The sequence below is a fragment of the Schistocerca cancellata genome, chromosome 6 (genome assembly GCF_023864275.1).
Source record: "Schistocerca cancellata isolate TAMUIC-IGC-003103 chromosome 6, iqSchCanc2.1, whole genome shotgun sequence".
In the NCBI taxonomy this organism is placed as follows: Eukaryota; Metazoa; Arthropoda; class Insecta; order Orthoptera; family Acrididae; genus Schistocerca; species Schistocerca cancellata.
In genome coordinates this window covers 296,197,097-296,219,117 of record NC_064631.1, presented here as the reverse complement: position 1 = coordinate 296,219,117, position 22,021 = coordinate 296,197,097, and the positions used below count along the sequence as shown (strand labels likewise).

The 22,021-nt window shown below is 44.4% G+C and overlaps 1 protein-coding gene and 1 non-coding gene across 2 annotated transcripts in view; one reads left to right on the top strand and one right to left on the bottom strand.

Moving 5' to 3' along the window:
* LOC126088115 (uncharacterized) overlaps positions 1-15,142 on the bottom strand; it is a 44,914-nt gene extending 29,772 nt beyond the window's left edge. Inside the window, exon 1 of the mRNA XM_049906214.1 lies at positions 15,018-15,142. Coding sequence (XP_049762171.1) covers positions 15,018-15,129 — 112 coding nt within the window. The 5' untranslated portion in view covers positions 15,130-15,142. The remainder of the gene's footprint in view (positions 1-15,017) is intronic.
* On the top strand, positions 1,790-1,864 carry Trnas-cga (transfer RNA serine (anticodon CGA)). The gene has a single exon. It is a non-coding gene; the product is annotated as a tRNA-Ser (tRNA).
* Positions 15,143-22,021: the final 6,879 nt, after the last annotated feature.

Below are 22,021 nucleotides of genomic sequence, written 5' to 3'. Positions count from 1 at the left end.
AACGACCTCAATTCTTAACTTGTCTTCAGTCCGAAGACAAGTTTGATGCACATAACTATAGTCTATCCTGTGTAGATGTAAAGTTTGTATAGACACTGCAACCCTCAGCCATTTGAATCTGCTCACTGTGGTCAAGCTTGTCTCTCTGCACAGTTTGAAATCTTAGTTCCCTCCATTTCTCAGCTTCCTCGATACTCAGGATACCTCGTATTAACGTAACTTATCTGACACTCTGCATTCTTTTGCAACACCGGGTTTCGAAAGCTTATTTCTGTATTGTCCATCAACCACGATTCAGTTTCGTAGAAATATGCATTCCATAGGAGTACCACCTGAAAATGCTCCAATAATTTTTATATCCGAAGTTCATAAATTCACATTCTTAAAAAATGATTTTGTTGCTGCAGATAGTCTGCATTCATATATTTTTTACTTCGGCCATATGTGCTGTCAAAGTAGAAGTTATTTATATCTAGCGTATTTTCCTATCCAATTTTTTCATCACTACCTCATTTAATTTCACTAAAGTCCAGTACCTTTATTTTACTCCTGTTGTTGATAATCTTTTACAATATACTAGCCATCTTGTTGAACTGGTTTTTGAAGCTTTTTGCTTTGACTATTACAATAGAAGTTGATCGTGACAGCTTATACGGCTGTATTAGACCTGTGGCCGCTGTATCAAAAACTATTAATCTTAGTTCCATATGCAGCTGAGTTCCGTGGACGTACTCTACATTCCACATACCGGCGACTAAGAAGCTGAATTACGTTTAGAATGCCTCCACACGAAATGTTCTGACTTAACAGCACATGTAGGATTAGGATCAACAATATTTGCTGCACTTTATTATTGACGCCACTTTCAACATTGCCATGTGCTATACGTTACTATGTTCTAAAGACAAATCGGTTGTAAATGGACTATTTATTACCTTTTGGTGGCTGACCTACGACTTGAAATACTACTATCGCGGCAGTCCGATGCGAATAGAGCTCTGGCACTGAAATATGCAGAACGCTAGGATTGTAACAGGTTCCATTAACGCCTATTTTACGAGGCAAAAACCAATAGTATAATGACTAATACGATTTATTTACTTTCGTTAAATCCTGAATTCTATTCCATACTGTTTTCTGCCATTCACACTCTCCACTGTGTTCAGTCTAATCACATTTGTAGGAGGTATGAGTGCTTTCTGTGAGGCGAAGCCCCAGTGAGCCTTTTCTTTACTTGCTGCTCGATGTCTACTTAAGAGCATTCAGTTATCTGGTTCAAATGGCTCTGAGCACTATGGGACTTAACATCTGAGGTCATCAGTCCCCTAGAACATAAAACTACTTAAACCTAACTAACCTAAGGACATCACACACATCGATGCCTGAGGCAGGATTCGAACCTGCGACCGTAGCGGTAGCGCGGTTCCAGACTGAAGCGCCTAGAACCGCTCGGCCACTCCGGCCGGCAAGTTATCTGAATGAGATAGCTTATCCTTAACCCAACTCAGCATATTGCTCACGCTAGTTCGTTTAAATGGCCTGTTCCTTTTGCGCATTGTTAAACAGTATAAAAATTTAAACTTCCTGGCAGATTAAAACTATGTGCCGGACCGAGACTCGAACTCTGGACCTTTACCTTGTGCGGGCAAGTGCTAAGCCGTATCTCCGCAATATCCTTTCTTCCAGGAGTGCCAGTTCTGCAAGGTTCGCAGAAGAGCATCTGTGAAGTTTGGAAGGTAGGAGACGAGGTACTGGCAGAATTGAAGCTGTGACGGCGGGTCGTGAGTCGTGCTTGGGTAGCTCAGATGGTAGAGCACTTGCCTTCGAAAGGCAAGTGTCCCGAGTTCGAGTCTCGGTCCGGCAAAGTTTTCATCTGTCAGGAGGTTTCATATCAGCGCACATTCCGCTACAGAGTGAAACCTGATTCTCGAAGTATAAAAATTGCTAACAAAGGTACACTAAGGTGGCAAAAGTTGTGGGCTAGCGATATGCCCGTGTCCAGATGGTGATAGTATCACGTACATACGTAAGGTACATAAGGGCAGTGCATTGGTGGAGCCGTCAATTGTACTCCTGTGATACGTGAGAGATTTCCGACGTGATTTTGGCTGCAAGAAAGGAGAAACTTTGAACGCGGAATGGTAATTCGAGCTAGACACGTGAGACATTCCATTTCTGATATCGTTAGTGAATTCAATATTCTGATGTCTACAGTGTCCGAGTACTGAGAATACCAAATTTTAAGCATTACCGCCGACTACAGACAACGCAGCGGCCGTCGGCATTCACTAAACGACCGAGAGCAGCGGCATTTGCGTGGGGTAGACAGTGCTAACTGTCAAGCAACACTGCGTGAAATAACCGCAGAAATCAAGGTGGGATGTTCAATGAACGTGTCCTTTAGGACTGTGCGGCGAAATGGGATATGGCAGCAGACTATCGACACGAGTGTCTTTTCTAACTGTAGGTCGTCGCCGGCATCTGTCGAGCTCGTGGCCATATCGGTTGGACTGGACGACAGGAAAACCGTGGCCTGGTCAGATGAATCCCGATTTCAGTTGGTTAGAGCTGATGGTAGGGTTAGAGTGTGGTGCAGACCCCACGAAGCCATGGAGCCGAGTTGCCAACAAAGCACTGTGCAAGGTACATATACACCTAGCTACATCTACATACATACTCCGCAATCCACCATACGGTGCGTGGCGGAGGGTACCTCGTACCACAACTAGCATCTCTCCCTGTTCCACTCCCCAACAGAGCGAGGGAAAAATGACTGCCTAAATGCCTCTGTACGAGCCCTAATATCTTATCTTTGTGGTCTTTCTGCGAAATATAAGCTGGTGGCAGTAAAATTGTACTGCAGTCAGCCTCAAATGCTGGTTCTCTAAATTTCATCAGAAGCGATTCTCGAAAAGAACTACTCCTTTCCTCTAGAGACTCCCATTCGAGTTCCTGAAGCATTTCCGTAACACTCGCGTTATGATCAAACCTACCTGCAACAAATCTAGCAGCCCGCCTCTGAATTGCTTCTGTCCTCCCTCAATCCGACCTGATAGGGATCCCAAAGGCTCTAGCAGTACTCTAGAATAGGTCGTATTAGTATTTTATAAGCGGTCTCCTTTACAGATGAACCACATCTTCCCAAAATTCTACCAATGAACCGAAGACTACTATCCGCCTTCCCCACAGCTGCCATTACATGCTTGTCCAACTTCATATCGCTCTGCAATGTTACGCCCAAATATTTAATCGACGTGACTGTCAAGCGCTACATTACTAATGAAGTATTCAAACATTCCGGGATTCTTTTTCCTATTGATCTGCATTAATTTACATTTATCTGTATTTAGAGTTAGCTGCCATTCTTTACACCAATCACAAATCCTGTCCAAGTCATCTTGTATCCTCCTACAGTCACTGAACGACGACACCTTCCCGTACACCACAGCATCATCAGAAAACAGCCGCACATTGCTGTCCACCCTATCCGAAAGATCATTTATGTAGATAGTAAACAACAGCGGACCTACCACACTTCCCTGGGGCACTCCAGATGATACCCTCACCTCCGATGAACACTCACCATAGAGGACAACGTACTGGGTTCTATTACTTAAGAAGTCTTCGAGCCACTCTCATATTTGGGAACTAATCTCATATGCTCGTACCTTAGTTAGGAGTCTGCAGTGGGGCACCGAGTCAAACGCTTTCCGGAAGTCAAGGAATATGGCATCCGTCTGATACCCTTCATCCTTGGTTCTCAAGATATCATGTGAAAAAAGAGCGAGTTGCGTTTCGCAGGAGCGATGCTTTCTAAAGCCGTGCTGATGCATGGACAGCAACTTCTGTCTCAAGGAAATTCATTATATTCGAACTGAGAATATGTTCGAGAATCCTGCAACAAACCGATGTTACGGATATTGGTCTGTAATTGAGGATCCGTCCTTCTACCCTTCTTATATACAGGTGTCACCTGCGCTTTTATCCAGTCGCTCGGGATTTTACGTTGGGCATGAGATTCGCGATAAATGCAAGCTAAGTAAGGAGCCAATGCAGTAGAGTACTCTCTGTAAAACCGAATTGGAATCCCATCAGGACCTGGCGATTTATTTTCAACCCATTCAGCTGCTTCACAACCCCAGGGATGTCTATCACTGTCCTCCATATGGGAATCTGCGCGAGACTCAAACGTCGGTATGTTTGTACGATCCTGCGTGAATGATTTCTCAAATGCTAGATTTAAAATTTCAGTTTTCGTTTTGCTGTCTTCCGTTGCCAGGCCAGACTGATCAGTGAGTGGTGGCTCCATAATGGTGTTCACATGAATAGTGTTTACACGGAATGGACTGGGTTCTCTGGATGTTCAACTACTTTGAGACCATTTGCAGCCATTGATGGACGTCATGTTCCCAAACAACGATGGAAGTTTATGGATGATGAGCCAGATCTCCAGGTCAAAATTTTTTGCGACAGCTGTGTAGAACAATCTGGTCAATTCGAGCAAATCGATATGCCACCCAGATCACCCGATATGTATACCATCTAACATGTATGGGACATAATACGGAAGTCAGCTCGTGCACAACCTGCCGCACCGGCAACATTTCATTGCTGTACGGCTATAGAGCCCACGTGGCTCAACATTTCTGCAGGAGACTTCCAGCGACCACGTAGAGTTTCCCCCCTCGCCGGGGAAAGAGATCCGACAGTATATTAGGATGTATCACCCAACTTGTCACTCCAGAGTGTGCGTGATTTGACGAGTCATTTTCCATCCCTCTAAGGTTGTCTGCTACTCATATGCCATCAATAGCAACAAATACAGGTGCAGAAACAAAGCTAAACAGTGTACATCTAAAGTGGTAATATATTGCCGACGTCTTACAACACGATGTGAATCTGAGCCCCACAGCTCGACACATGAAATATTTGTGTGAACTGCCTCGAGTTTAGGCAGCCTAACTACCAGTGTCGTTGGCTAATGGTACCTACACGTCTAGGTTATATCCCTGATGATTAAGCCCAAGTTACTTACGTCGCGTGCAAGTGGAAGTCCATTAGGATCCGAGAGGACTTACAAGAGCTACATGAGAATGCGCCACGGAATTTACGCGTTAGCCACAGAAGTTACATCGAAAAAGAGGACGAATTGAGCACGTTGGGAACCACATGACATTCTCAGTCACTTGTCAAATGACATGGCGAACGGTGTCATTTGCAATATATAGATACTTCCGAGGTGGGGCTTCGGTTGGGATCTCATTGCATAGTTGAGATTCAGGTGAACATTCTGCTCTGCTGCATTTTTAACTATCTTCGTGCAAGTAGTGATGTTCGAGAGCAATTTTCTTACTGGTTCTGCAGTCTTTTCAGTCATTCGTTGGTAACTACTATCCTGTAATTAGCATTGCTTAAATTAGTTTTAGCTTACGATATGCCAATTGTTACAACAGTTAAGTGTTATGTATGTATGGACTGCTATCAGTTTCGAAATTACGCCGAAGTTTTACTTTCAACTGTATATCAAATGACACGATACAAAACGGTAACGACAGATATACGCGAGGAACTATTACGTTTCGCTTTAAGGCATTTGTTTCGCAGTAACTTCGGCCCTGATATCTGCCCAAGCCCCGTGCGTCATTTGCGGAAGTCGCAATGCCGCCTGGGAAAGAAACGACGCTACTCATCCGTCAGTTCCCAACTACAGCAATACTCCACTCGTCACTGAAATGCATGGGATACGGTACTTCTCCCTGTATCCTACCTTTCTCCCTGTTCCATTAGCATATGGAGCACTGAAAAATGTGTGCTTGAAGCCGATGTCCAGGCTGCAGCTAGACTGACTTTGTCCTCGCAGTCACTGTGAGTATGACACCTAGGACTTCAGCATATGCATGTAACCTCATTACCGGCCCTTTAAGGCAAACGCATAACAAAACATGTGCTGCCATTTAAACATCGATATTTTCTACAATACAACTGTTTAAGTGTTAAAACTAGAGACTTATGTACAAAATAGTGCACGATATGGGGTTTTTGTTTATCTTCACAGACATTCATTTTATAATAATTTGAATTTTTAATTACCAATGTACAGGGTTATTACAAATGATTGAAGCGATTTCACAGCTCTACAATAACTGTATTATTTGAGATATTTTCACAATGCTTTGCACACACATACAAAAACTCAAATTTTTAGGCATTCACAAATGTTCGATATGTGCCCCTTTAGTGATTCGGCAGACATCAAGCCGATAATCAAGTTCCTCCCACACTCGGCGCAGCATGTCCCCATCAATGAGTTCGAAAGCATCATTGATGCGAGCTCACAGTTCTGGCACGTTTCTTGGTAGAGGTGGTTTAAACACTGAATCTTTCACATAACCCCACAGAAAGAAATCGCATCGGGTTAAGTCGGGAGAGTGTGGAGGCCATGACATGAATTGCTGATCATGATCACCACGACCGATCCATCGGTTTTCCAGTCTCCTGTTTAAGAAATGCGGAACATCATGATGGAAGTGCGGTGGAGCACCATCTTGTTGAAAGATGAAGTCGGCGCTGTCGGTCTCCAGTTGTAGCATGAGCCAATTTTCCAGCATGCCCAGATACACGTGTCCTGTAACGTTTTTTTCGCAGAAGAAGGTGGCTGTAAACTTTAAACCGTGAGATTGCACAAAACACATTAACTTTTGGTGAATTGCGAATTTGCTGCACGAATGCGTGAGGATTCTCTACTGCCCAGATTCGCACATTGTGTCTTCACTTCACCATCAAGAAAAAATGTTGCTTCATCACTGAAAACAAGTTTCGCACTGAACGCATCCTCTTCCATGAGCTGTTGCAACCGCGCCGAAAATTCAAAGCGTTTGACTTTGTAATCAGGTGTCAGAGCTTGTAGCACTTGTAAACGGTAAGGCTTCTGCTTTAGCCTTTTTCGTAAGATTTTCCAAACCGTCGGCTGTGGTACATTTAGCTCCCTGCTTGCTTTATTCGTCGACTTCCGCGGGCTACGCGTGAAACTTGCCCGCACGCGTTCAACCGTTTCTTCGCTCACTGCAGGCCGACCCATTGATTTCCCCTTACAGAGGCATCCAGAAGCTTTAAACTGCGCATACCATCGCCGAATGGAGTTAGCAGTTGGTGGATCTTTGTTGAACTTCGTCCTGAAGTGTCGTTGCACTGTTATGACTGATGTGAGTGCATTTCATTTCAAGCACGACATACACTTTCTCGGCTCCTGTCGCCATTTTGTCTCACTGCGCTCTCGAGCGCTCTGGCGGCAGAAACCTGAATTGCGGCTTCAGTCGAACAAAACTGAGTTTTTCTACGTATCTGTAGTGTGTCGTGACCATATGTCAATGAATGGAGCTACAGTGAATTTATGAAATCGCTTCAATCATTTGTAATGCCCTGTACATATTATCTACACTTTCTCGAACTAATTGAGAATTAAAGCTGAAAATTTGCAGCTTACACCTGCGTAAAAGGATGGTGAAACATATGCAACCGATGTTTGTTTAAGCTCATAGTTACTTTCAAATAAATTTTTCCCCTTTATGCTAACCCTAGCTGCTCTAACTCTGCTCAGAGAAGAAAAAGACAACGTGCTGCACAGGATTATTCAACACGTGAGATGAGAACTGTGCCAAATTTCAGGACGTTTTCTTTTATGGTTCCTGAGAAAATGTACCTTATCTTCGTCAAATCTTATTTTAAGTATTCATTTCTATTTTTAACAGTATTGCCATACCTCTGGTGACTAATGCTGTCAATATCCATGGTCTTCCTTGTCTTCCTGGAATATTCTCTTCACCTGTCTGCCTTGCCAACTTTCCCATGTTCTCGTATTATCTTCCTCTGGGCGTTGTCAAGTCGTGCTTCGTCGATGCTTCTGAGTACATTCAGTGCGAATGCACCTGGATGGAAGCCTAATCCTTCCACTGATCCTACCTACATTTCCACTGTTAAACGCTACACAGGCGTCACACGCAGCTATCTTCACAATATTTTACGATACACGCTGTGTTTGGACAACGCATCCATATGAAGTGATTGTAGCTCTTACTCATGTTTCATGTTTTCAGATGTACAAATTTTTCATCAGTATAGGGTTGGTTAGGCATCAGTGTTGGCTTTATCAGATTTAGAACACCAAGTGGCAAACCAAGCCTATGGGTTTATGACTTTCCACTGGCTTCTACCTAAAGATATTTTCACCACAGTATGTCACAATGGAAGCGACGAGGGTTCTCATGTGTGTGAAAATTATAGAACACTACCTTCCACACTGTTTGCTGCATTTTCACACTATGTACATTGTCCCAAATGGATTTTCTATTATGTACTTCCAGAGTGAATTTTTTGTGATCTGTTAGCACATCCTAGTGATTTTTCCATCTTCTAATTTCTTGCCCTTCATTTCTTTCAGACTTTTACATACATCTGCAGTTCGTTTCGATGTGAGAACCAAAATTAACACAGAATAATGTCTAACGTAGAGAAGGTTTTTATCACAGATGGAAAGGCAGGCGTGGAGGGTAAAAGAATTTTTGAAACAAAAGTTTTTAGGCAAATTTCAGCAGTGAAACAGATCTTTTTCTTGAAGTATCAATCTAATAAATTAAGCATTAAAAGTTTTAATATTTTTCGTCCTTTTGCGCTACATCTGCCCTGAACTTTGAAAGTTTTTGCAGCCTAGGTGGCGTCTATGCATCTGACAATTCATGTGTCCAGTGTCTCCATCACTAATAGTTTCGACAAACTTTTTACTATGACTGCTCCCTTTCTTCTCCCAGTTATTAGGCCTCACACACTTACGCAATATTCTATAATTTTTCACAGAGTTGACTAATAAGTAATTTCCTTCATAAACTGGTGGCTTTTCGTATTCTACCAATGAATGTGAGTTTACCACTTGCTGTGACTACTTCCTCCACCTCACTATAGGAGTTTACCCATTCCAATCCGACTAAGTGATTTTATAGTCTTAACATGCTTTTTGCATTGTGAAGTTGACAGTTGTGTGTTTTTGACGATTTAAAGCTAGCAGCCAATCTGTGCACGCCTTGTCAAGATTCTAAAATATTTGGGCATTTTTTTGGCTATATTTCATTACAGGTAAATGCATTATCTTAAGGAAGGTAAGTGTATTACTATTAGGAAGTGTGCAGGTTCTCATGTCTAAGATATGATCTGGGTCTTTAGGTCAGATCGTGTTCCTTATCAGAAATCAATAGAACGTTTTGATCTCGCTATTAGAACCATCAGGACTCTTCTGGTGTTTGGCTGACAACTTTATACATCCAAGAAGAGACCAATTCATGTGGTTGAAGAACCAACAGTATTCTAACTAGTATTAATGTCGCCTGCCCAGTCAATTTACCCTAAGTTCAGCAAGACTGCATTTGAGTATCACTGCATGCTAAAGGAGCATGTTGGCGAAGTACCTTTCAGCCAAGCAAAAAGATTGGAGTGATTTAAGCGATTTAAAGATAGCTGGTAGGTTTGCGGATGACAAAAACTGGGTCAACCATCACACGCTTAACTGCAGGAACTATCTTAGAAGGGCATTGAGTGAATCACAAGAATAGAATTTTTGGACTGCATGTTATATACTTGGCGTAGCTGGCTGAAAATTAAGACATCTTTCCTGGAGTGAAAGCCACAGAAACGAGAACTGTTGCGCGACGCCCTAGTCTTGGGCATTCAAACAACGTTTTTGCTGAATTGGCACAGATGCCGTCACTGGGTAGACTTCGAACTATCAAGTAAGAAGACAAATTCATAGTGAAAGCACACTCAGTGACGAAGCTCACTAAGCAGAAGTGAGACAACGCCTCTGCGAAGCTGGGCAGTACCTTAGCTCTGGCTAGGCTCGTTCAGGAACTGCCTAACGAGAGAGCGGAATCAATGAAGTCATCGCAGTCTAATGGGGATACCCAGCTGTCGCTAAATGTTTTCCGTAATTTGGATGCTTCTGTCTAGGTACAGGCTAATCGACTACCCTCCTACCCCCCTCCCAAATCAGAGTATGCTCAGATGTTCCCAAATGGTCTTCCAGGGTGTACATGGTGCTGAGCTAGCAGCAAAAACTTAGAGCAAAAACTTAGACGAAGACCACTTACAGTACACCATGAATAAACCAGATGCCTATTCTGGATTTAGTCTCCAGAAGGTAAAGTCATCTGCCTAAACAGAAGATTGCATCAGACTACCTGGCATCTTCACACAACTGAGTCACCTACTGTCTCAGTCCTCAGGGCTTCCACTTCTTTGCTGGGACGTGGATTCGTATCTGCTCTTTTAGATGCCTGGCTACCTTGTCGCTGATCATTTTCCAGCACTCGACATAAAGCTTGCTGGCGCCGACAACTTTAATACCGTCGTTCCCTGTCCTGTATTGCAGGGCCCGAGGTGGGCCAGCAGTATGGACAGGGCTGTTCTTTATCGGCACGCTGTCTCAGCTCAGATCATCCAGTTGACGCCAGAAGGTGACAGCTAACACGTGCTGCCCACGGCTAGCTGCTGACAGCTGCTTACTGTGTGCTGCAACTCACTAAATTAGCTCAGGGCTGGCCTCTAGTGACGGCATTGCTGTACCTAGCATGAATAAAAATTCAACCAGAGATGAATTGCTAGAGGTCTGCACCTCCATTCTACTCACCACCACTTGCGACCCATAATGCACTGAAGGCGACAGGCATGACTTTCTGACGTCCACACAAATTGCCTCCACTGGAGTAGATCTCTTACCTGGCTTCTACAGAAGCAAGGCAGTCCATGTAATCGTTGCAATTTCATAACGGTTATGCCCACTCAGTCTGTTTAACACTGACAAACAATACCGTCATGCTCAGATGTGCACTGTATTCCAAACAGCAGGGGTGATCAAACAGTACGCCCGGGATCATGGACTAGTTCATTATGGATGTACAGTCATGTTTTAACAAGAGATCAGTCTTCACTGTGGAAGACACCATCCCCTTCGTAGCCCTAAAACGTGCACCAAGAGCTCAGTAACATCCAGTAGATGCTTATGATTGGCATCGATGGAACCGTCTAAGGAATTTTTACCAGCCACAAAAGAAATGATACTCTAAAGGACTGACTCAGCATATAGGAAAGTCAAATTAATCTTCGGTGAAATTAAAAGCAAGGGTGGTAACATTAGGATTGCAATGGGAGTTTGTTACATGCAGAGGAGAGAGCAGGTAGGTGGAAAGTACATTGGAGGCTTCTATGAAGGGGAAGATTTGATGTGATAAAGACTAACTATAGTCGGTTTAGAAGAGATAGGTGATCCAGTATTAGTATCAGAATTTAAGTGAGCTTCAGAGGACTTATGATCAAATAAGGCAGAAGGGATAGATAACATTCCATCATAATTTGTAAAATCATTGGTGGAAGTGGCAACAAGAAGACCATGTTGGTGCCTCGAATGTATGAGTCTGACAATATACCGCCCGACTTTCAGAAAAATAGCATCCACACAATTCTGAAACTGCAAGAGCTGACAAATGCGAGAATTATCGCACAATCAGCTAAACAGCTGGTGTATCCAAGCTGCCGTAAAGAATAATATACAGAAGACTGGAAAAGAAAATTTATGTGTTAGATGATCTGTTAGACTTTATGAAAGGAAAACTAACCAGAGAGGCAATTCTGACGTTTCGCTTGATAATGGAAGCAAGACTAAAGAAAAATCAAGACACGTTCATAGGATTTGTGGACCTAAAAGAAGCGTTCGATAATGTAAAATGGTTCAAGATCTTCGAAATTCTGAGAAAAATAGGAGTAAGCTATAGGGAGGGACGAGTAATATACAATATGTACAAGAACCAAGAGGGTATAATAAGTTATCGAAGAAGCAATGATTGACGTAAAAGGAAAGTTCAGGAGTGGAATTAAAATTCAGGGTAAAAGGATCAGTGATACGATTCGCCGATGACCTTGCTATCCTGGGTGAAAATTAATTACATGATCTACTGAATGGAATGGACAGTCTAATGAGTACAGAATATGGTTTGAGAGTAAATATAAGAAAGACTAAAGTAGTGAGACGTATCAGAAATTATAAACAACCTAAGAGTTAATGGCCACGAAGAAGATGAAGTGAAGGAATTCTGCTACCTAAGCACCAAGGACGGAACAAGGACGACATTTAAAGCAGACTAGCACTGGAAAAAAGGCTGTTACTGGCCAAAAGAAGTCTAGTATCAAACGTAGGCCTTAACTGGAGGAAGAAGTTTCTGAGAATGTACGTTTGGAGCACATTGTATAGTAGTGCAACATGGACTGTGGGGAAAACCGTAACAGAAGATAGTTGAACCATCTGAGAAGTGGTGCTACAGACGAATGTTGAAAATTATGTGGACTGATAAGTATGGACGAGGTCCTGCGCAGAATCGGAGAGGAAATGAGTACGTGGAAAACACTGATAAGGAGGACAGGACGACAGGACATCTTAAGACATCAGGGACTGACTTCCGCAATACCAGAGGGAGCTGGAGAGGGCAAAAACTGTAGAGGAAGACAGATAGGAACACATCCAGCAGACAATTGAGGACGTAGGTTGCAAGTGCTACTCTGACATGAAGTTAGCACAGGAGAGAAATTCGTGGCGGGCCGCGTCAAGCCAGTCACAAAGCGGGTGAAAAGCAAGAAAAGAGTCACATGGAAGCTATTCTGGGAAGTTTTGAAGATGGAAGAAATACACTCCTGGAAATTGAAATAAGAACACCGTGAATTCATTGTCCCAGGAAGGGGAAACTTTGACACATTCCTGGGGTCAGATACATCACATGATCACACTGACAGAACCACAGGCACATAGACACAGGCAACAGAGCATGCACAATGTCGGCACTAGTACAGTGTATATCCACCTTTCGCAGCAATGCAGGCTGCTATTCTCCCATGGAGACGATCGTAGAGATGCTGGATGTAGTCCTGTGGAACGGCTTGCCATGCCATTTCCACCTGGCGCCTCAGTTGGACCAGCGTTCGTGCTGGACGTGCAGACCGCGTGAGACGACGCTTCATCCAGTCCCAAACATGCTCAATGGGGGACACATCCGGAGATCTTGCTGGCCAGGGTAGTTGACTTACACCTTCTAGAGCACGTTGGGTGGCACGGGATACATGCGGACGTGCATTGTCCTGTTGGAACAGCAAGTTCCCTTGCCGGTCGAGGAATGGTAGAACGATGGGTTCGATGACGGTATGGATGTGCCGTGCACTATTCAGTGTCCCCCTGACGATTACCAGTGGTGTACGGCCAGTGCAGGAGATCGCTCCCCACACCATGATGCCGGGTGTTGGCCCTGTGTGCCTCGGTCGTATGCAGTCCTGATTGTGGCGTTCACCTGCACGGCGCCAAACACGCATACGACCATCATTGGCACCAAGGCAGAAGCGACTCTCATCGCTGAAGACGACACGTCTCCACTCGTCCCTCCATTCACGCCTGTCGCGACACCACTGGAGGCGGGCTGCATGATGTTGGGGCGTGAGCGGAAGACGGCCTAACGGTGTGCGGGACCGTAGCCCAGCTTCATGGAGACGGTTGCGAATGGTCCTCGCCGATACCCCAGGTGCAACAGTGTCCCTAATTTGCTGGGAAGTGGCGGTGCGGTCCCCTACGGCACTGCGTAGGATCCTACGGTCTTGGCGTGCATCCGTGCGTCGCTGCGGTCCGGTCCCAGGTCGACGGGCACGTGCACCTTCCGCCGACCACTGGCGACAACATCGATGTACTGTGGAGACCTCACGCCCCACGTGTTGAGCAATTCGGCGGTACGTCCACCCGGCCTCCCGCATGCCCACTATACGCCCTCGCTCAAAGTCCGTCAACTGCACATACGGTTCACGTCCACGCTGTCGCGGCATGCTACCAGTGTTAAAGACTGCGATGGAGCTCCGTATGCCACGGCAAACTGGCTGACACTGACGGCGGCGGTGCACAAATGCTGCGCAGCTAGCGCCATTCGACGGCCAACACCGCGGTTCCTGGTGTGTCCGCTGTGCCGTGCGTGTGATCATTGCTTGTACAGCCCTCTCGCAGTGTCCGGAGCAAGTATGGTGGGTCTGACACACCGGTGTCGATGTGTTCTTTTTTCCATTTCCAAGAGTGTATATAGTCAAGAGCACTATTTTTTTCATTGCCACCTCTGGTTTGAGTTACCAATGTGGATATCTAAGGAATTCTTGGAAACGAAGTACAGTGGAATAATAACACGAAAACAAGATTAATAAAATAAATTCTGTCTTAACTCTTCCAACAAGCTCATGAAAGTAAGATAATATGCTACGTAAGTTTTCCACAAAGAATAATCGTCACGAGTGTAGACAAGTTTTGCAGGCATGTTTTGATGCTTGTTGCTTCTTTGTTTCACATTTAACTTCCACTGTACATACCTCGTTCCAATATTGTTCAGGTAACTAAGGGAAAATGGTCTTGGCTGAAAGAAGTCATAATGAAGAATAAGTAAGTGGAATTGGTGTTGTCATTTCGTTTCAGGTAATACTGTAGTGGCGGAACTTGCACCACTGCGTCCCATATGCAGGAGGAAAAATTCGAGGGAAGATAATGGGAGAATTAAGTGATTTTCTGCATCATGGCAAGACAAACATTTCGCTCATTGTGAGGGAATTCCTGACAAAAAAGTGACAGCTGTCCAACACCTGATTTAGCCCCTTCGTATTTCGTCCTCGTCCCAATAATAAGTTAAAGGGGCAGCGTTTTTGACTCCACAGAAGAGTTGTGTGTAATCTTAACTAATTTTGAAACTTTTCAGTGAGCAAATTCCATCCATTTTTCAGCTGCTGGTAGCAGCGCTGGAAATGTTGCTTGTCAACTTTAGGAGACTGCTTAGAATGTGACTGGAAATTTAGAAATAAGCTAAATATTCCGATTATAGGATGATTCACTGAAGGGCAAGCGATCTCCGCGACTGTAGCAGGCACGCCCCAGCACAGGAATGTCACAGTGGCACGGAGCGGAGCCTCACCTGCGAAGTCAGCCGTGGCAGACCCAGCCCAGATGGTGGCCCGCTCAGCAGCCCACATGGCGTCGCCCACGGCGTGCAGCGCTCGCTGGCCCAGCGGCCGCTCGGCGAACATCTCCAGCAGCCTGGCCACCATGCGCCGGCACAGCCGCAGCGCCCGCAGGCTCACCTGACGCATGGGGGGCGGCGACAGGCGTAGGCGGCGGGGGCGGCGGCGGCGGAGTCTCCCCGGTGGGGAGTCTCGCGTCGTCTCCTGCTCCCGGACCGAAGCTGCAACGACTGTACCAGTTAGACCCGTTTTACACTTTCAGGATCCGTAACTACTGAAACTGCATTTAGAGTATCTTACTGTTACACTCGTTTCTGAAGAAAAATTTAACATCGAGTATAGATTTAAGTGACAGGAAGTCGTTTCTGAAAGTATTTGTATGGAGTGTAGCCATGTATGTAAGTGAAACATGAACGATAAATAGTTTGGACAAGAAGAGAATAGACACTTTCGGAATGTGTTGCTACAGAAGAACGCTGAAGATTAGATGGATATATGATCTAAATAATGAGGACGTAATTGAATAGAATTGGGGAGAAGAGGAGTTTGTGACAACTTTACTAGAGGAAGGGATCTGTTGGTAGGAAATGTTCTGAGGCATCAAGGGAATACCAATTTAGCATTGGAGGGCAGCGTGGAGGGTAGAAATCGTAGAGGGAGACCAAGAGATGATTACACTAAGCAGATTCCGAAGGATCTACGTTGCAGCAGGTGGCTTACAAAACACTCGTTCGACCTATACTTGAGTATTGCTCACCAGTGTGGGATCCGTACCAGGTCGGGTTGACAGAGGAGACAGAAGATCCAAAGAAGAGCGGCGCGTTTTGTCACAGGGTTATTTGGTAAGCGTGATAGCGTTATGGAGATGTTTAGCAAACTCAAGTGGCAGACTCTGCAAGAGAGGCGCTCTGTGTCGCGGTTTAGCTTGCTGCCCAGGTTTCGAGAGGGTGCGTTTCTGGATGAGGTATCCAATATATTGCTTCCCCTACTTATACCTCCCGAGGAGATCACGAATGTAAAATTAGAGAGATTAGAGCGCACACAGAGGTTCTCAACAGTCGTTCTTAACGCGAACCATACGCGACTGGAACAGGGAAGGGAGGTAATGACAGTGGCACGTAAAGTGCCCTCCGCCACACACCGATGGGTGGTTTGCGGAGTATAAATGAAGATATGAAACAGCTTGAACAGGATAGAGTATCATGCAGAGCTGCATCAAACCAGTCTCAGGATTTAAGACCACAACAACTGTCACACTGCTACGCGTTAGATGCTAAACCTAATCAATTTTATTCCACTGCCAACTACAGTAAAGTCGAGACGCTGAGAACGTTTTAAAATTAAGTATTTCAGAGTTTCAGAGTATTTTACACGTCATGATTAACAATCTACGACATTTGAACATAGTGGCAACGAATTAGCTGTCACCCTGATTTGATTTAACATGAGAAAATTAATGTTATGCAGCACTAAAATTCACTGTACTGGATCATATTTTCACACCAAATTTGTGAATATTACGCACGGAAGTTCTACTACTTTAACAGAGCCTCAATATTTTGTACAGTGTTTTCAAAATTTTGAATTTTATGAGCAATGTTTAAATAGTGAGCATATCTGTAACATTTGTTGGTTAACTGTAGTTTATAATAATTAACCATATGTTAGTCAATATTTATCTTCATGATTTTACTGAATTATTTCAAAAACACGTGACGCCACAATTATACTATGCATGCTTTAACTGTTTTCTTTAACATTAAACTTGGTGTGCTGTCAGCCGGAAATCAATACTCCGTACTAAAAAAAATTCTTTGAACTGTAGAAGCCACGACGTCCTGCACGCAATACCAGACTGGTAACATTCATATAGAACGTTTCACTTGCGTAATACAAGGTATGAACTAGACAGTCCGGCATCATTTTCAGTTCCAGCACAGAGCACATACGAGTGGGGCTTAAGTTTCTCCCTCAAGATTTTTTATGGAAACGAATCTACTGGCGCAGCCGAATACGATAATATTCATGTAAACTAAAATGAGACTAGTAAAATGATGATATAAACGAAATATGTCTCTGATAGGCTCTTAGGCAGGGAACATAGTTGTAGGTAGCTGTGAGCTAAAGACGAGGGAGAAGCCAATTTGTGTGTTGTGCTTTGTGAAGCCGCCATCTGTTATATTAATGTAGGAATTACGAGAACATGGAAGCAGAAGTCTTCACACAAGCAACGTAAAGATGTTAAATAATTATGACTTTCCGTTTTGCCAGCGCGCTAGTATAGATGAATTGGCTGATCATTTGTAATTGATTAACCCCAAAATGTTCGTAAAATGACTAGTTCGATATTTCGCTTTTGTAATGTTTCTAAGATTTGCTAAGAGAGCTCTATGTAATTTGATGATTTACATTTACGCTGGTTTGGTGAGGTTAGATAATACTTGCTGTATAAATCTCGTTCATGAATCAGTAAATATGATTTATTCTGACTAATGTAACCAACTGTCAGATGTTTTTGGAAAGACAAATTTAACTTGCAATATAATCTTACCAAAAAAACTCAATGCTACTAATTCATCAGTCAGTACCGTATTGTCCAGGTCACACGTTTTTCGAAGAACTTTGATTTTCTTAAATGTTCTCGTTTATTAACCAAAAGAATTTCATCTGCATTTCATGTATTATGGCTAGTATTGGACACTGCTGAGCCTGCAGCTAGCATACTTTTGTTTTTTCATGACTGACCAGAATATATCGCGTTCCACCGTTGCTGCTTGAGAGGTAAGATAATTTGTTGAGTGCACAGGGACCAAAGTTGTCAGTTTTGAAAGGGGTCAGAGGGTTCAGTGCCTAAGGGGGCTAAATGTATTTTGCGGTTACTGTTTCTTTATTGGTACTGGGAGTTGCATTGTCCAATCAGTGCATATAAAGTTTTGCTAACAGTAACAATAATTGCAGTTACAACACGCTACACGATAAGCCCAGTTATGTATCCAGTTCACATTCACGCAATCTTTCAGAGATTTTTTAAAAAGAACGTTCCATAATATTTTTATTACAATGGATTTCTTACAGAAACACCTCTGCATCTGAACGATTTGAACAGCCATCTGTTCAGTTTTTCAGTGTTTTATTGCATCCTTTAATATCAAGACATTCTTCAGATCGTGTGCCAAAACTCTTCATGAGCACTACTGTCTCTTCGGAATGAGATTTTTACCTCCTGAAAATCTGCAGCGAGTTGGTCTCCGTTGCGTGGACAAGGTCTGAAAACTACATACTGTATTATTGCCTACAGATGTCCAATAGGGTTTATGTGTGGTCTGTTTCCAGACCTCTTTCCTTCTGGGTTGGCATCAAAAGAGCCGGCAGACATTCTTTAATAAAATACTTTATGAACATTCATTTTTTTCTGACTGAGCAGGTTTTATTGGTTGGACATAAGCATGTTTTCCTCAGAACTGTCAATTCCAATGGCCATCTGTCTTCATCGGTAGGAGTCTGAGAAAGGCAGGCGTTTCACAACTACATCAGTACCGACCCGAGTTTCATCCTTTACCATATGTGTGGTTTTGATCTCTCTAGTGTTTTGTGTGAATTGTTGATTGTCAACTGTCAATATCATTAGCATGACATTAACACAAAGTCGAGTGGTGTGTTGATTAACACCCAATCTTTGGGCAATTTTGGTGCTCGGGATTCCCTGCCATTTCCGTCCCATTTGTTAATGATACCCTTCAAGACGTAAACATATAACCACAGAGTAGAATGTAGATAATGTTTAAATTGATTTCAATAAGCAGTGTGTAAAGCCATTAAATTGAAAATTAAACTTTTAAATCTCTATTTGCCTAATGAAAAATCGGGGAAAACATGTTATTTTTCTGTTCTTTCATTGGGTGAAAATACTTCGTAAAAATGGTACTAAATGGCCAAATTTTATTCATTTACTGGATAAAGGTATGAAATTTAGGAAATTATCTGGTAAGAAGTAGTGCTTCACAACAACACTTGACTGATTGAGAGGGGTTGTGAGACCCAACTGCTAGGTCATCAGTCCCGCTGTTCCGAAGTTAGGCACAGAAGAAAGAAGCTCTGCCAAGAGTGGACGGATCTAGTCAGGGGAGTCAAATTATGAAATAATGAACACTGAACACATACAGTGAAGGCATAAAAGGTGAGACCAAATCTAAAAACTGGATAAAAGGGGGCAGTTATCGGGTTGCAGACCAAGTAGGCACAAAGAAGTCAGAACCACAACCAACCTGCCCCTGCTCCAAGACTAAAGTAGAACTTTATATCCGGAAATTAAAACCACTTTCACAGAGGAAACTGAAGACCAGAGCAATCGTTCATGAATCGTCTGCTAATTAAAGTTAACGAATCGGGAAGGGCCAAAAGAAGGGAATTTTCCACTAAGATGTGCAATAACGTCACTCTGGCTCCACAGCCACATTGTGGGGGTGGGTCGTTACGTAGGAGGAAACAATGTGTGAGACTGGTATGACCAATGCGTGGACGGAATAAGACAGTGGACTCCTTCCGAGAGGAGGGGAAGGAAGAGTGCCAAATTGCAGTAGACTCCTTGATTGTGCGGAGTTAATTACCACGAGCAGCACCACACCAGATGTCTCTTCATTTTTCATCAAAGAGATCTGACTTAGATCCGCATATCCACAGCTGGAATCACGGAAGGAAATTGCGGGGGGGGGGGGGAGTGGGAGTATCTGCTTCTCTAGCCAAACTGTCAGCCAGTTCATTCCTCTGATGCCCATATGACTTGGGACCCAGAGAAAGACAATGGAACAGGCGGTACGGCCAAGGGCAGGGAGAAGGTCATGGATAGCAGAGACCAAAGGGCGACTAGATTAACATTGGGCGATAGCCTGCAGGCTGCTCATTGAGTCTAAACAAATTAAAACTCTGTACGGAGGCCTGAGAAACGAAAACGACGGCTCTGTCAATTGCTAGAAGCCCTGCTGTGAACACTGCATGATCATGGCAGTAAATGGTATTCTAAGTCAGTAGGAGATGTGAAAGCGTATCCCTCCTTATCGACTTCCGTAGATCCATCAGTGTAAAAAATGGTGAACCCTGGAACTCTGTGAGGATGACGTATACAAGGCGCTGGAAAACTTCCGTAGGGGCGACAGAGATCTTAGGATCCTGGAATAGATCTGCCCTAATCTGTGCTTTAGTCACCATCCAAGGGGTATATGCGAGGAAAGAAACAGGGTGCATTCCAATGAGTGGAGCTGGAGATCTACAAAACTTCGCCCCGCCGAGAATTCCTCACTGCTCCACGCCAACCGAGCGACCGACGCGACAAAGCCAGTACGCCGACAACATTTAAAATAATTTGTCAGTCAGAATCACACAAACCACACAGTTTCACGAACACAGTCACGAAGAACTAGACAATGCTAACAGCAGTGCCTGTACAATAACAGGGACGAATCACGGGTCGGCTCACACAGCCAATCCATACGTGATCGCCGGCCAAATACACGTCGTCCGGCAAGATGGCCGACCGATGACCAACCAAAGTCGTCCCCACTCCAATCATGTGTGTCGGCAACCGTCGGGCGAGTCATGGCGGTCTGAACCTCACTGCTGCCGCGCCCCGACTGAACTTGTGCCCCGCGCCAACTGAAACACTGCCAGGTCCGAACTAACTGCTGGCACGTTACAACTGACTGGCAGATCCGAACTACGAACACACGACAACCGGGAAGTCATAGTCAGCAAAGAATCCGCCAGGGTTTATATCGATAAGCGCTGCTGCATTCGCTCACAGGCAGGCAAAGCAGCACCTCCGTGACAAGTAATTGAAACTAACATAACGAGGTGGCAGTACGGCAAGCACACTGAAATGTGTGGGGGCACCTGTATTTAAGAGGCAGAGGTCGAGTTGTGACAGTAAATTTTCGACCTCCTTACCTTTGTCAGTAAGCATGGCGCCACCCCATAAGGGGTTGTGTGCATTAAAATATCCGAAAAGTAGGAAGGGTTTAGGGAGTTGTTAAATCAGTTCAGCGAATGTTTAGAGGTACTGCACCATCTGGAGGAAGATATACATTGCGGACAGTTATTTCCTGCATCGTCATTCTGACAGCCACAGCTTCAAGAGGGGTTCAAAGGGACAGAGGTTCAGTACATACCGAGTTCAGGACAGACGCAAACTCCACCTGACATCATTATAGTCGCTACAGTTCCTGTAATATCCCTTATGGCCACGGACGGCAGGGGTCCACATTGCCAGGAACCAGGTTTTCTGGACGGCAGTGCAAAAAGCATGTGTAAAGCTTATCAATGGCCATAGCTCAGTCAGGTGGTGGAAAAACTGACGAAATTCCACTGGAGGATTAAGTTATCGTGAGCAGGAAACAACGAGGCAGTTTACGCCTCAGGGTCACCTGAGGCCACCAGATGAGTACCTGTGCGATCGACATCCATTGTCTCAGAGCCCAGCGGGCTCTAGGTCCTCAGCGGACGCCACAATCTCCTCCCCATACTCAGACACAGAGCTTGTAGGTAGTGGTGGTGTGGGTGCCATTGCAGTCCCTTGGTTCTTTGGAGTCTTTATTTTTAGGTTTCTGTCGCTGCTCCTTAGATTTGTCTGGTCGGGATGGCTTCACTGAATCAGTCTCAGGGACTGAGGAGGACCGTGAAGCTCTATGAGCAGCTACCTGTGGTTGCTTCAGCCACTGTTGGGTGTCAGCTTTGCGACTGGTAGGTACCTAGGGAGTAATCCAAGGGATCCCTTCCTGACGAGCCAAAGAAGACTTACGCTTCTCTGGCTGAGAAGTGGGGACTGACGTCCCCAATGGTTGAGAGGGGCGGGGGTGTTGCTCCTGAAGTAGTTTGTGCAGGAGCAACAGGGAGGGAAGCGCCCCACCATCAAGGGGGCAGGTGGAGTCCGACAGCTCATACCAAACTGGGTGTGGAGGACTGGAAG